Source organism: Cyprinus carpio, chromosome B8 (genome assembly GCF_018340385.1).
Source record: "Cyprinus carpio isolate SPL01 chromosome B8, ASM1834038v1, whole genome shotgun sequence".
NCBI lineage: Eukaryota > Metazoa > Chordata > Actinopteri > Cypriniformes > Cyprinidae > Cyprinus > Cyprinus carpio.
The window spans coordinates 9,227,705-9,242,436 of record NC_056604.1 but is presented as its reverse complement, the minus strand read 5'-3'; the positions used below and the strand labels follow the sequence as shown (position 1 = coordinate 9,242,436).

The 14,732-nt window shown below is 35.5% G+C and overlaps 1 protein-coding gene across 4 annotated transcripts in view; it reads right to left on the bottom strand.

Moving 5' to 3' along the window:
• Positions 1-14,732, bottom strand: part of LOC109094537 (cAMP-specific 3',5'-cyclic phosphodiesterase 4D-like) — a 119,691-nt gene that overhangs the window by 98,868 nt on the left and 6,091 nt on the right. Inside the window, exons 2-3 of one of the 4 annotated variants that reach the window (XM_042729597.1) lie at positions 14,370-14,463; positions 9,016-9,248 (exon numbers count right to left, since the gene is read on the bottom strand). In XM_042729597.1, coding sequence (XP_042585531.1) covers positions 9,016-9,248; positions 14,370-14,411 — 275 coding nt within the window. In that variant the 5' untranslated portion in view covers positions 14,412-14,463. Of the gene's footprint in view, positions 1-3,985; positions 4,801-9,015; positions 9,249-14,369; positions 14,464-14,732 lie in introns of those variants that run through there. The other 3 variants (XM_042729599.1, XM_042729600.1, XM_042729590.1) reach the window with 3 other exon arrangements.

Sequence of the window (14,732 nt, the reverse complement as noted above, 5' to 3'; positions counted from 1 at the left end):
GCGCCTCAGTCCTCTTCATTTCTGACATAAATTTCTTTTCAGCACCACAGACCCCCTGAAGCCTGTTTTTCTATGACTAATAATGTCATGTTTGTTTCTGCCGACCATGGGAGTGAATACTGTCCTTTGCTTGAGAGAAGTGGGTCAGATTCTTTTTTAACAGTGCCAATCTATATAATATGTTACTGATTTCTTGTGCGAATTAATTTAAAAGGAAATAGGTAAAAGTAGCAGCAATTCTACACTGAGAGGCCTCATCTGTGAATTGAAACCAATGGAAATGATGGATCCACCAAAAATTCACTAATATTCCCATAACTGGAACCCTAGAAGGACCTGTCCTTGTTCTTTACTTCCCTGAATTTACAAATTTTTCACATTAGCACACAGCACCACAGTTTGATTCTTATCTGAATTCAATGTGAACACCGATCCACTTGAATTCTTGCCGCACATAAATCATACCACTCATGGGAGACACTCTATCCCTGTGTTTATAGATAGAATGAATGCTCTACCAGTGACAGCACTCTTCATCACGGGTGAAAGCCTCGGCGGCCAGGCATCAGTTATCACTGCAATCAAATCTGAAGTGTATCACAGGATTTAGACTTACAGAGAATACAAATGTAACTGTACTGATTTGTATTGATGACAGCACACAAACTCTAAGGGCTGATGATGCTATAAATTTGAATTGTCTAGTTATCAAAAAAAGGATCACCCTTTTCACAAATAAATTAAGCAGGACAACTATTTTCAACATTAATATAAGAAATGTTTCTGTAGCACCAAAACATTAGATAATCACATAATTAGAATGATTTCTGAAGGATTATGTGACACTGAAGACAGGAGTAATGATGCGGATAATTAACCTTTGACATCACAGGAATAAATTAGATTTAAAAATATTCTAAAATAGAAAACTGTTATTTATTTATTTTTTTTAACTGTTATATTAAATTCAAAAATAGTAATAAAAAAATCTTGCCAATCCAAAACTTTTAAACATTGGTTTATGCATCATTATATAAATCATTTCAATACATTTTTCAATCAGTCTAACTATCACTTTATTCATATAACTTTAACACAGTCTGATTGAATGAATAAAACTCACTATTTCTGTTTTAAAAAAGTTTGCCATCTGTCTTAACACTCTCATACTCACTATTCGCAAAACAAAATTTTCATTTACACATTTGACAGACTTTCCATTGACATTCACTGGGAATCAAACATGCTGTTGCTAGCACCACGATCACATAAATTAGTCTAATTATAGCCAAATGAACAAGCACTAAAATAATTACACTGTTCAGGATGTTGCTTAATTTTATATCACCAGCAAATTCATATACCTATATTTATATCAGTATTAAATGTTATTGCAAATCAGTTTGACTACTCTGTTTCTACAATGAGTTCTCCATGCACACCAGGAGCACTCTGGATTTAAAGCAACCATGTGCCAAGACAACGAGAAAGCTTTGTCTGCGTCTAGAGGCAGTTCTGCACCATGATGCATATCAGGTCTCTGAGGGATTTGGCTGTCAGCGTGTGCGTGTTTGTGTACAAAACAGTAGTACAACTGAGACTTCTTTAGAAAGCAAATCCATGCTGCCTGACAGGCAGAATATCTGCACTATAAAGATGTCAATTAAAAAAACAGGATTAAAAAAATAACAATAACACATGAAACACATCACTGCAGTGCATAGGGGTTCATCTCACCATGATGATACCATTTCCGGTCCCCAATCGTTAGCTAATCAGACAAGATCTTAAGCGTCATAACTTACTGATCTCACCGCTTTCTGTTAATAACGCCATCCATCAGGATGAACTCTTCTAACCGAGAGGTCTAATGTAACAGCACTCACACACAGCTGCGCAGCAAACACGTTCACATCTCAGGTGTTTCCAGGGACCAGTGCGACAATGAGCTCTTGGTATCAGCCGACAGACATGTGCATGGTGCACAGATATTGGATCCTTTTAAGCCAGGTCCTTGAGACAATGCACAAAGGTGGCAAAGAACAGAAAGGTTCAGTGATAATTTACAAAAAGACCTTCTCACATAGTCCTTCAAACATGTCAAAACAACCAAAGCAATCCATTTTACAACATACTACATCTTTGAGCATAGAAATGGCATTATAAAACAGATCAATGTCATTAAAAAGCATTTTATACATAAAAAGGTAACTGCAATGAAAGTTTAAGTCTAAAATCCTAGTCAAGCAGACCCTAGATGTTTCTATTTTTATCCATGCAGCTGAAAACGTAAATAACCTGTGCTTTTCCTGAAAGCACGGAAAACATTAGCTTGAAGCTCCACGTTAAGTCACTGAACATCATTCCAAAACACTGAGAACAATTTGCTCAGCAAGGAAAACTCGAACTCGCAATGAAGGGGTGCGGTGGCCCTGGATATAAAATTGTGATAACATTCAAAAAAGTGAGTCATACAGTCTGGTCGTGGTCTAAATGTGTGGGGTTGAATTTCACCCCCTCCACGAGTCTCATAGGAAATCCATCTTCGGTAATGAGAAAATGGATTTAAATGGACTATAGAAGCAATTATCTGCATAATGATAGAAAGCAGGACTTGTTTTTCTTCCGTTTATACTGAACACTGACTTCATAAATTAGAGATGCTTAGTTTTAAGACACAAAAATTGATTTGTTTTTGCATACATTACGTTATGAGGCTTAGAGAGGAAGGAGGGGGAATCCTTAAGGAGTAAGGACAGAAAACAGTAAAATCTCCAACGTCTGTCAAGGTGAAAGAGGTGACATTTACATTTACCACTTAATGCCAATGTGAGGGAAATATATAGGAGGTAAGGAAATATTTCATTGCTCTGAACGAAAGGTATCAAATCTGTGACTAATGGTCTATTATTAGCTTGATTTAAGGGTATCTGGCTCTCTGATAAACACTCACTTTTCTTCAGGGAACATTTGAACCGTTGGTCTCCTCTAACCAAGTACTAGACCATCAGGGACTAGATGTGAACGTCTGGTGTTCAGCTTGCAATGAATTAGTTAGTGATGGGTGTAAACAGTCTTATTTCTCATTCGGTGAATGAAGGGGGAGCTGTGAAGGACAGCATTCTCCAGAGGGCTCTCCAGAGAGCAATAGACATGAAAAGTACTTATGCACAAACTCATCAGGAAAAGCCATGCCTCTTGCTCTGGGCTAATTAAAAAATATTGATTATGATTACCTTTTTGCTTGGCTATTTGATAATCAGTTTGCACTTTTACTACAGGCCACTTAAACCTATTTATATATTATTATGCCCCATATCTGTGTCAGTCGATTTTGCAATCCATCCGTGTCCTAACCTGGAAGATTCAAGCAACAGACACTTTCCTGTCCAGACTGTAAATGATGTAACAAAATCACAGCCAAACAGAAGAGTGTGCGGATCAGTTTTCTCTTTCACTCACAATGCATTGCCCAACGTGAAACACATACCTTGTACTTGCATGACTTCTGTGATGCATCTCCAGATGACATCCTATTGATGGTTTTTCTTGTACTAGTTTGCAAAAACTAACAATTTAAAGTTTAAGATATTCAAACATTTATATTTATATATTTTTTTAAAACATTAAGGCCCAATTAAATCAAAATGTTATGCACAGATAAAAGCTGGCAAAATTGGTATGTATACACATTTTAAACTTGCAATCTTTCTCTACTACAAAATTAACCAAAATTATTTATTTTTATTCTTTATCTGACAAAAATATGTACATGCTCCTTTGTATATAATACAAATAGCCTAATAAATTCCACATTGTAAAATATTATTACTAGGCTATATGCCTTTAAAAATGTAAATATATGCAAACTAAGTTAAATTAAAAGTAAATTATTAATATACTTATATACAAAGTATTTACTTTTACCTAAAAGAAAAACCCCGGCTTGTTTACTTGGACATGATAGCCAAAATCATATTCTCACCGTTTAAATCCTTGAAAGGATGATGGCCATGACATTCTGGACTTTTTCAAACCGGGACGGTTTCCTGTGTCCATGGCATAGCTCCGGTCCATGGTCCTGGGATTCAGGTACTTTTCCGTGTCGGAAAAGCCTCTCTGTCTCACCCGGTAGATCTTGCGCGAGCCGAAAGAGTTCTGGATCTGAAGAGGAACCGGGCTCTGTTGCCTCCACAGATGTTTTGGCGCATTTCCATCGGTACCGGGAGAGACCAAAGTTGACACCTCGCTCCCGGCGTCCATTCTTGCAGTTGTATCGACTCGCTTAAATTCGTCAAAACACTATATTTTTGTGAGATAATTATTGCAACTAGCTTTGGTGCGAAATGTCCGAAACTTAGAAAACATCCATAAAATAGCGTAGTGTAAAGTACAGCATTAGTGCTATTTCCAAGAAAGCGATAATATTCTACATAAAATATGCAAATGCATATAAACCGAAAAGTCCATTTTGATGCTTACTATACTGGATTGACCCATTCTGTGCAATAGTTCATCGTCTATAGACATCATTGCTCGCTTCTATCGCAATGTCCATTATAAAACACCAAACTCCGGACAATAAACGCTTGTCCCGTCAAATTGGTTCCCAAATAAACTAGCAAATCTTCGTGGTCCATGCAACAGTATCCAGCATCCCTGTCTCGCGCCTCGTCTGGACGGAAAACACATCCAAGCGTTCTCCTCTCCACTTCACAACGAAGTGATGCTGGGAGGCGATCAATATTTATTCTGCACAGGTTGACTGACAGACCAGGGGGAGGAGCCTAATCCTCTTCGCACAATGCGGGAAACAACTTTGAGAAAACAAAACTTATTTTTTTGTGCCGAATCAGTAAGATGACGAAGAAAAAATCTTCACTTAAAGGTTTTATTAAAAAAATATATTATTTACATTAATAATGCTATAGACCTACCTGTATTGATTTCCTTTGCAGCACATAACTAAAAATAAACTAAATATTTAACTCTGCTGTGAAAGTGTTTCTAATACAGAGGCTCTGGAAGTGACAGTAAATTGTACAATGTTCAGGTCTGAAAACCTGGAAATGAGAAAAGGGTCAAAATTTTAATTTTTAATACATATTACAAAAATATTTTCACATTTTTCCTATAGCCTACATAATAATATTTTAGAATTTTTCCTATTTAGTACAGTTTGTGTACAGTGACTTTAAGCATCCTGACAGGTTTCCTCACATGAGCTGAGCAGTACTGACAGCATCCTTTAGGTGTCAGTTCAACCTGAGCGAACGATAATCACTAAACAACCACACAGAATCCAGAGGTTATAAGCATGAAATTACTTTTGACAGCAAATCTGTTCTTTGCCCCTTCTCTTTTTTATCTAAGATAGATTTTCAATCAAATACAATGTGAATCAACCCTTAGTTTAGGCACTAAAACCAAAGCGTTGTTCGAATGACTGTCCTGCACCTGACACAGCATTGACAGGAAGGCAATTCAAAGATAAGTGTGTGTAATAGAGAGGTGTCGGATAAAGCGCTCCTTCCATTAGAGCCAACAGGGGGAAGAAGAATTGAGACAATTTATCCAGTGAAGTCGGCATATTAGAATATTCACTGAATTGTAAAGAGGGGAGCATGACCTTGTGAATTACAGCCTGGCATAAAACAGGGAAATGATGCATACACACAATCAAGATGCAAGGCTTATTCAGAGCAGAAGATGCAATTGAACACTGGGCTGTGTAACACAATTAAAACAATAGTTCATACTAGGGAGTTTCAGCAACGGGTTCTGAAATATAAGGCAAAATCTTCATTTGTGTATGCATTATTGCAATTTTTCTTATGTTTAATGCAAAGTGTTCTTAACATCAAATTTCCAGTCCTCACAGATGGAGACTGAGGCCTCCTGGGGTATTGAAATAATGATTTACCATAATCAGATGGGAAAAACAAGCCTCATGCGTATAAAGTCTGTGTGCCGTAGATGGGAACTGATGTTGCGTATCACTGAGCACTTGATTGACAGATTCTCCGTCTCTAGCAGACATTACTGTCAATCATCTTTTACTGTAGATGCTAATTATGAGAAAGTTGCTAGCTATGATTGAGTTGTCATTGGTTGGACTGTAATCTTTCTTTGGACCACTGAACTGGTCCACCATGTTTTATCAAACGTCATGAGGTTACAAGGCCATGTAAAATCCAAAGCCCTACAATAAAAAGTGTATATATTTTTCAGTATTTGTAATCTAAAGCAATGGAACAACGCTTAATGAAAAAAAAATGCAGCAAGACATATATTTAGCTGAGATAGACTAAATAAAGGGGTGTGTGGTCTGTGCACATTCTCAAGAAAAATAAGAGCTGCTGACTCAAGGATATCAGGTTACAGCACTTGCTCACCAATACGTCCTCTGCTGTGAATGGGTGCCGTCAGAATAAGAGTTCAAACAGCTGATAAAAACATCACAAAGTACACACAACTCCTCTGAGTCCATCAAGTCCATTGATTAACCTCTTGTCTTCACTGGAGAAAGTAATTTTATGCATGGAGGTAAGAAGCAACTATTTGAAATTAAAAATTTGTTTTAAAAAACATTCAGCTTTTTGCTTCACAAAATGTTGATTGACTGGAGTCATGTGGATTATTGTGATGTTTTTATCAGCTATTTGGACTCTCATTCTGACGGCACCCATTCACTGCAGAGGATCCTTTGGTAAGCAAATAATGTAATGCATGATGCAAATTTCTCCAAATCTGTTTTGATGAACAATAAAAATCATCTACTTCGATGGCCTGAGGGTGAGCAAATTTTAATTTCTGTGTGAACTATTCATTTAAACTAAAAATGTCAGTTTTTCCATTCAGCCTATGTTAATAATTTGACTGTCTGTTTACACTAATGTGATCGCAGATGCTCATTTCAAGTTTGTGTTCCAATGCTCAGACAATTTACCTTTAGTACAAACAGCATTTCACTTTGTTTACACTGTTTGTATAGCATTTACCACTATTTGAATTTAGTGTAAACAAGATGATGTTTGTTGATATTTACACTTAGTGCAAACAGTAACGCTATTTACAATCTGTGCAAACAGTATCTACTGCAGTTCATGATGATATTGATTTTAAGAACATTTCTTGTTTACCTCGGTTCAGTTGGGTCTCCAATTATTTTCTTCAGTAAAAGTAGTGGAGGTTTTCTGATCTTTTACATACATGCAATAAAATGTGCTTGCTAAAATTATGACACAATATAAACATTTAGGCTACTGTCTAGCCTAGCAATCAGAATCATCAAAGTGTATCACTGCCTTTGACTAAAACTAATTTTCTTTTTTGGGTTCTTGATAAAAGTTGATAATATTTACTCATACCAAATATACACATTCTTTGTTCCCTCTATGGCATGGTGTTGCCCTCAGGCAAACAAACTACCTTTTTGGACCTCACACTGCCCCTTAAATTTTTTTTTATCAGTCCTAAAATGTATAATATCACCTGACATGTCTGTCCAATCAAATGAGGGACTAAAGTGGTTGTAGCCTTTTGTTTGGGGGTGGGGCAGTCCTTTCCGGAAGCAAAGTCGCATGGGACACACTGCCACCAATTGGTAAGTCCAATTTCACTTTTTAACATGTTTAAAATTAATCAACTTTATATAAAAAAAATATATGTATGTGCATCAGTATGTAAAGAAGTATGTTTGATTGTTTAAAGACACATTTTGATTTTATTTATATACTAAAACTGTGTTTTTTTGTTTGTTGCCTCAGGGCAAACACTGTGCAGTTAGACCACTTTTTTTTTTCGGGCAATATGCTAAATTGGGGAGATGTGATCGGATGCAAAATTAGGACCACATGGTGCATTCAAGTCCTCCTGGGAAGCTCTGTGAATGCATCATATATGTGCAATTTATGTTATTATTATTATTATTATTATTATTATTATTATTATTATTATTATTATTATTATTATTATGTTTTACACAGAGATGATGGTGCCTATCATCTCATAATCTGGCTAAATGAGTAGTGTTTTCTGGCAAACTTTATCTCTCTTCTTTATTAACAGTACACATAATGTGTACAAATTACATTGAACAGTCAGCATTAAGATGCATTTTTTATGATCAGTGTTTTTACTATCTACTGATACTTACAGGAAATGGACACAAGACAATTTTACGGACGGAAGGAACATGATCGGGCAGTTAGGGTCATTCCTTCTGACAGTGAGGACAGTGAGCTTGAGGAGAGTGAAAATGAGGACAGTGAGGTTGAGGAGAGTCATGAAGACTGGATCCCTGAATCAGGTTTGAGAGACAGTTTGGAGGTCAGGGGTCAGTAAGGGGTCAGTCAGCAAAGTATCATCATTCTTACATTGGTTAAATGTGTGTGTGTTTGTTTGCATGCATGTCATTGTATGATGAAGGGTATATGACAAACATGCTTCCTGCTGTCTTTTTTAGGAGAATGCCTGTCTCTTGACAATGACACATAGTCATTCGGATGTTGGTTAATATATAAGTGTTACAATATGTTTATATGAAATGTCATAAACATTTGGTGTTGTAATTAGTAGTAGTTTGTTTATTTGATTGTTCATTGTTTTTTTTTTATTGGTTGGAACCATTTGTTATTGATGTTTGTCAAAATAAAACATGTTCTAATGAATATATTACATGTTTTCCTTATTCCACTTATATAGAAAACCTTGCTGTTTTAGTACCCTCGTAGCACATTGTTGCCCTGAGGCAACGAACCAATATTTTGTTCAGGGGTGGGGGGGGACACATTTTATGATGGATATATTACCAGGGACCCCCAAGCTCCCAAAAAATGGGGGTAACATGGAACAAAAACAATCATTGCAGATAACAAAAATAAAAAAAATAATTCCTGATAAAAGTTGATAATATTTACTCATACCAAATATACACATTCTTTGTTTCTGTTAAATGGAACAAAAACAATCATTGCCAATAACAAGAATATAGAATACAGCCCAGCTGTTTACCTGCTTATATCTGCGGAGGTGATGGCAATGAGTGGAGGTGCTCTCAAGGGGAGGCTGGTGGGTCGAGGCTGGGCCGTCTCAGTCTCTGGTTTCCTCTCCCAGTAGTACTGCTCAGCCTGCCTGAAGGCCAAAGGGGGCAGCTGGATGGTTCGGCAGGAAAGCCTGCGGACCGCAAAGGGCTCCATGCAGGACAGTGTACATGAGTCTGGGGAGTCTGGGGAACAGTCTGAGACCTGAGAAGGTGATAGTTTCATTAAGAGTAATTTCCCTAAACTCTTTACAGTTTTAGAGAATATATGAGACTTTTTCTAAAAATAGTCCATTCATTTAAATAGAGTTATATGAACTGGTAAGGTATGAAAATGATTCAGTCCTCAGATGAACCTTCAGACTCAAGAATTTAAGTGCAGATTCTACTCACACTTTAGAACAATGACCTATTTGTTTTCTTATATGTTTTAAGTGTGATTTTTAGCCTTATACTAAAATTATTAACCTTAAAACAAGTGAATTTATTCATAAAAACTTAAAGGGATACTCAACCCCAAAATGAAACTTTTATCATTAATCACTTACCCCCAAGTTGTTCCAAAACCGTAAAAGCTTCGTTCGTCTTCTGAACACAATTTCAGATATTTTGGATGAAAACCAGGAGGCTTGTGACTGTCCCATAGACTGCCAAATAAAATACACTGTCATGGTCCAGAAAAGTATGAAAAACATCATCAGAATAGTCCATCTGCCATCAGTGGTTCAACCATAATGTTATGAAGCAACGACAATACTTTTTGTACGCGGATAAAACAAAAATAATGACTTTATTCAACAATTTGTCTCCTCTATGTCATTCCACATCAGCGTAGCGCAGGCAGCGTGCACTCTTCTGTGTCAGCCGTGACAGAGGATGCACTGTTTTCTTTCAAATCAAAGCATAAATAAATGTATCCTTGTGGCGTAGCTGACACAGAAGAGCATAAGCTACCTGCGTACAGCTCAGATTCGCCAAAATGGCACTGTGCTGATGTGGAGTTACACAGAGGAGACAAATTGTTGAATAAAGTAGTTATTTTTGTTTTATATGCATACAAAAAGTATTGTCGTCGCTTCATAATGTTACGGTTGAACCACTGATGGCAGATGGACTATTCTGACAATGCTTTTCATACTTTTCTGGACCTTGACACTGTTATTTACTTGGCAGTCTATGGGATAGTCACAAGCCTCCCTGTTTTCATCCAAAATATCTTAACGAAGACAAACAAAATGAACAAAGTTTTTATGGGTTTGGAACGACATGGAGGTAAGTGATTAATGACAAAATTTTCATTTTGGGGTGGACCGTTTGCTCTTAATTTTATAATGAATGAGTCACCTGTATTCCATTAACCTTGGCATTTTACATGTTCGAATATATAAAATATTGAATAAACATTGAAATCACAAGAACGACAACATCTAATTTCAAACTAAAATTTATAAAAATAAAAAAAGCTAAAATAAATAATAAAATAAAAAAAATCTATTTTAAAAATCTTATAAAAACAATTTCACACAAAATAGCAGCAAAAAGCAGCAACAACAACTGTTTTAAAATGTAAACATAATAAGAAATGTAACTTGAGCACCAAATCAGCATATTAAAATGATTTCTTAAGAATCATTTTTAAAATAAATAAATCAATCAATCTTTTTAAAAAATCATATAAAAACAATTTCACACAAAATAGCTGCAACATATTAAGAAATGTTACTTCAGCACCAAATCAGCATATAAAAGTGATTTCTAAAGAATCATGTGACAAATATCCATGCATCCATTTATCATTCCTGTTTGTTGCAATTATAAGTCCTCTCTTCTTTTGACAATATGCTCTAAAGACACATGAGAGAACCCTCACTCCCTCTGGATACAAGGAGATATCGATTTGATAAAGAGAGAACAGCTCTCTTCAAACAGCCTCAGGACAAAGTCGAAAACACAAATCACCATTGATTCACACAAAAAGGCTCCCCACTGATTTTCCCAGGGCACCAACCCCTAAATGCAATGAAAAACAGTTCAATTATCCTGAAAGATGCATTATTTCATAATTCGCAGTCAAAAAAACATTCAGATATTTGACTGAAGGGAAAATGACTCGGTACCTGTGCTCAAAGACAGGTCTACAAGGTATTTACTTCTTTTCTAACATTGACATTTTCCATGTATAGTAACATCTCTCAGTAGGTTTACATTCAAAACTTATCACCTCATACATTATTAATTACAAGGTATCCCATGTGAACGGAAGAGTTTAAAATAGTTCTGGCCTTCAGGAACAATTCATTTACCTCTTCACATGGAAGCAAGTTACTGTAGATGTGTCTCAATGCCATTGTAGGTGGTTAACAGGACAAAAGTGTGAATGCAAAGGGACATTTCATCTGTATACTCAAGTTTCATGCTTGAAATATAATTTAAAAATGAAATCAGTTGGACTTTGAATACAACTAAGTTTGTAAAGTGTGTTTGTATATTTTAAATATATACACAAACATTATATATTAAATTGCATCTTTTTAACAGACTGTTTTAGCTTTGATAAATCAGATATTAACTAAAAAAACTGATCTAAATTATAACTGCCCAACTGTGAAAATAAATGTCTTTTGACTCTAGGTGAAAGCAGTAAACAATGTCTCACCTTTCTACTCTAATGGCTGTAGTCACATCCCGTGAAAAACACATTAACTGCAAAGAAACAGGCTTTCTTTCGGGGGAACACCCCAATCTTATTGCCTGAATGAAATATGCAAACCATCAGCGGACTCATAAATAAATAAGTGAGTAAATACGCAAACCTCTGATCCAATTACCAGTGTTTGCACAGAGGCGTTGAATATATAAACATTTTAATTATCGTCACTGATGCTTTGTAGAGCTCCACTGCGTTTGAAATATTGGAAATGTGATTTCAGAAAGAAATGATTAAGGTGTCACATGGGTAAAGACCGGCACCCAAACAAAGTACTTTATCAAGTGAGATTTGATGATATTTAACCAGCAGGCTTCAAAGCAGATTTTTTCTTTCTTCTTTTACTGTGGACTGAAATCTACATTTTCAGAAATGCTCAGGGATTAAGTCACCAGGTATCTGAAAGCATTCATATGAATTTTAGGGAAGGTAAATCACTTGGATGTTTAATTAGTCATTCCAACACTAAGGAACGATACACTGCTCATTTAATGAAATATATTAATGATGATAAAGACAGAATGAAGGATGATTTAAAAATTAAAACAGACTAAATGAGCTGTAACTCAACCATAAAGGCACTTCTAACATTAAAAAGTCATTAAAACATTTTAGATATCACGAGCCCTGAAATGTGGAGCTTAAGCACCAAAAAAGAATCAAAGTGATATGAAGTTCTTGCCCAGGGCTTTTGTGATGTGAGCAGTAACGCGGGTTACACAGGTGATGACAAGTGATGACAGTTTCTTATCATGTCGCCTGGAGCTAAATGACAGCAGGTCAATGACGAATCTCAATTCATTAATCTTCTTATAAAGGACTACACTTCATCTGCCTCCTTGAGACTAGTTCTGTAATGATATATTTAAGAGACATATTTCAGTTTAATAACTTACATACAGGCAGTACAAGGCTAAAGGCCTTCCAAGATATAAATAAAAAACACTTTGCTTTATGTTCTCACAAACTGCTAAATAGCAGCCACTTAAAATACTTGCCACTATGCAATACAAAAATGTTTAGGTCTACAATATTATAGTTTACTGGGTAATACTTTATTTTAAGGACCAATTCTCACTATTAATTAGATGCTTATTAGCATGCATATTACCTGGCATCCTGGTTGTTTATTAGATTTTTATTAGATACATTTGAAAAGAAAAAAAATAAATAAGTAAAATATTTTACTTGTTTTGAGTAAGTGAAATATTTGCTATATTAGTAGCACTATAGTACAAAAAAGTAAAAATAAAAACCACACATTATAATAAAAAATTTAAACAACAAAAAAAAATCTATCTTGTTTTATACAAATTATATCGCTCTATCTATATTACATTGAAAAAAAACATCATCACAGAGTACTAATTAAAATTTTAACCACAATAAAAGGTTTGGGTCTGTAACAGTGTTGACTAGATGTTTTTTATGTCTGTGAGTTTAAATTACCTCAATAAAGTGATATTTAGCCCCTAAAATGTGAATTTTACCAGGGGAAGGGGACGTGATTTTTAATGGGGGACCCCCTTCGAAAAGCGATTGGGCTAGTTTTGTGTAAAAATTGGGCAGGTTTTGTTGTGAAAACCTGGCAACCCTGGATTTTTTAATGTTTTTGAAAGACATCTCTTATGCTCACCAAGGCTGAATTTATTTGATCAACAGTAAAAACATTGATGTTAGGAATAATTATTACAATTTAAAACAGCTTTTTTTTTCAGTATATTTTAAAATTTAATTTATTCCTGTGATGCAAAGCTGAATTTTCAGCATCATTACTCCAGTTTTCAGTGTCACACGATCCCTCAGAAATCATTCTATCATGTTGATTAAGTGTTCAAAACACATTTATTATTATTTATATTGAAAACGGTTGTGCTGCTTAATAATTGTGAAAACTATGATACAGATATTTTTTAGGATTCTTTGATAAATAGAAATAGAAATATTTTGTTACATTATAAATCATCAATTTAATACATCCTTCCTAAATAAAAGTATCCATTTATAAATAAATATCATACTGACCTCAGACATTTGGACAGTTGTACACATATGCACATATAGTAGAATATGTTCAAAAATTGCACTTTTAAGTTCTGCACAAGGACACTGAGCTGGTAGAGGAACTCTGCAACACTTCAGTTCATGGGTCACTGTCTCTGGGGCTTCAGTTTTGGACCACCACTGGTTTACAGCTCAGATCATTAATCACTGCCACAAAACTGTTTGTAAGTACTAGTAAATAACCCATTTAGGGCAACCGATTTCCAAGGTAATGCTTTTTTGCAACAACAGTCACAAACCCTTCTGTAGCCAACGTTTCAAGTGACAATATACTTTATATCACAGGTGAAAGCAGCAACATTCCCTTTGTTCCCTTCATTTATAAAATGAAAACATCTTCGTGAAATATCATTTGAAACTGTACCATCTGTTCTGAGTTTTAACCAAAGCTAGCTGCTCTGTCTGTTAGTGCCCAATAATGAAAAATAAACCTCTTAACCGACTCCAATAACTACTCAATGCTTGTAAAATGTCCAGTGAAATCAATAAAAGTTACACATATTTATTTTAATTGTCTGTGCATGTGTATGGCATGAATGATTTCAGTGCACTCACACTCTCCAGTTGACTTTCTCCGCTGCAGGCATTCTCTTGCATCGTTTGTCCCCCAGATAAAAGTTGAGGTTTCAGCCTCAGAACGTAGAAAGTACTAGAACAAATCAAAGGAGGTTTGTCATCACATAGATCATGAGAATCTAGTAAAATAAGGTGATAGCAGACACCACAAGAACAAATGTCCACATTTTTTCTCCAAATCCCATTCTGACTACTACCAGCATATAAACAAGCATACAAAAACATCTTGTACAGTCCTGGCATCATAAATTGCATTTGAATAAACACACTTTTCTTTTCATCTGTGAGTCTGTGGTCCTTGTGGCCAAGCTGATAATCTAGGAACCAACAGTTCAAGAGCTA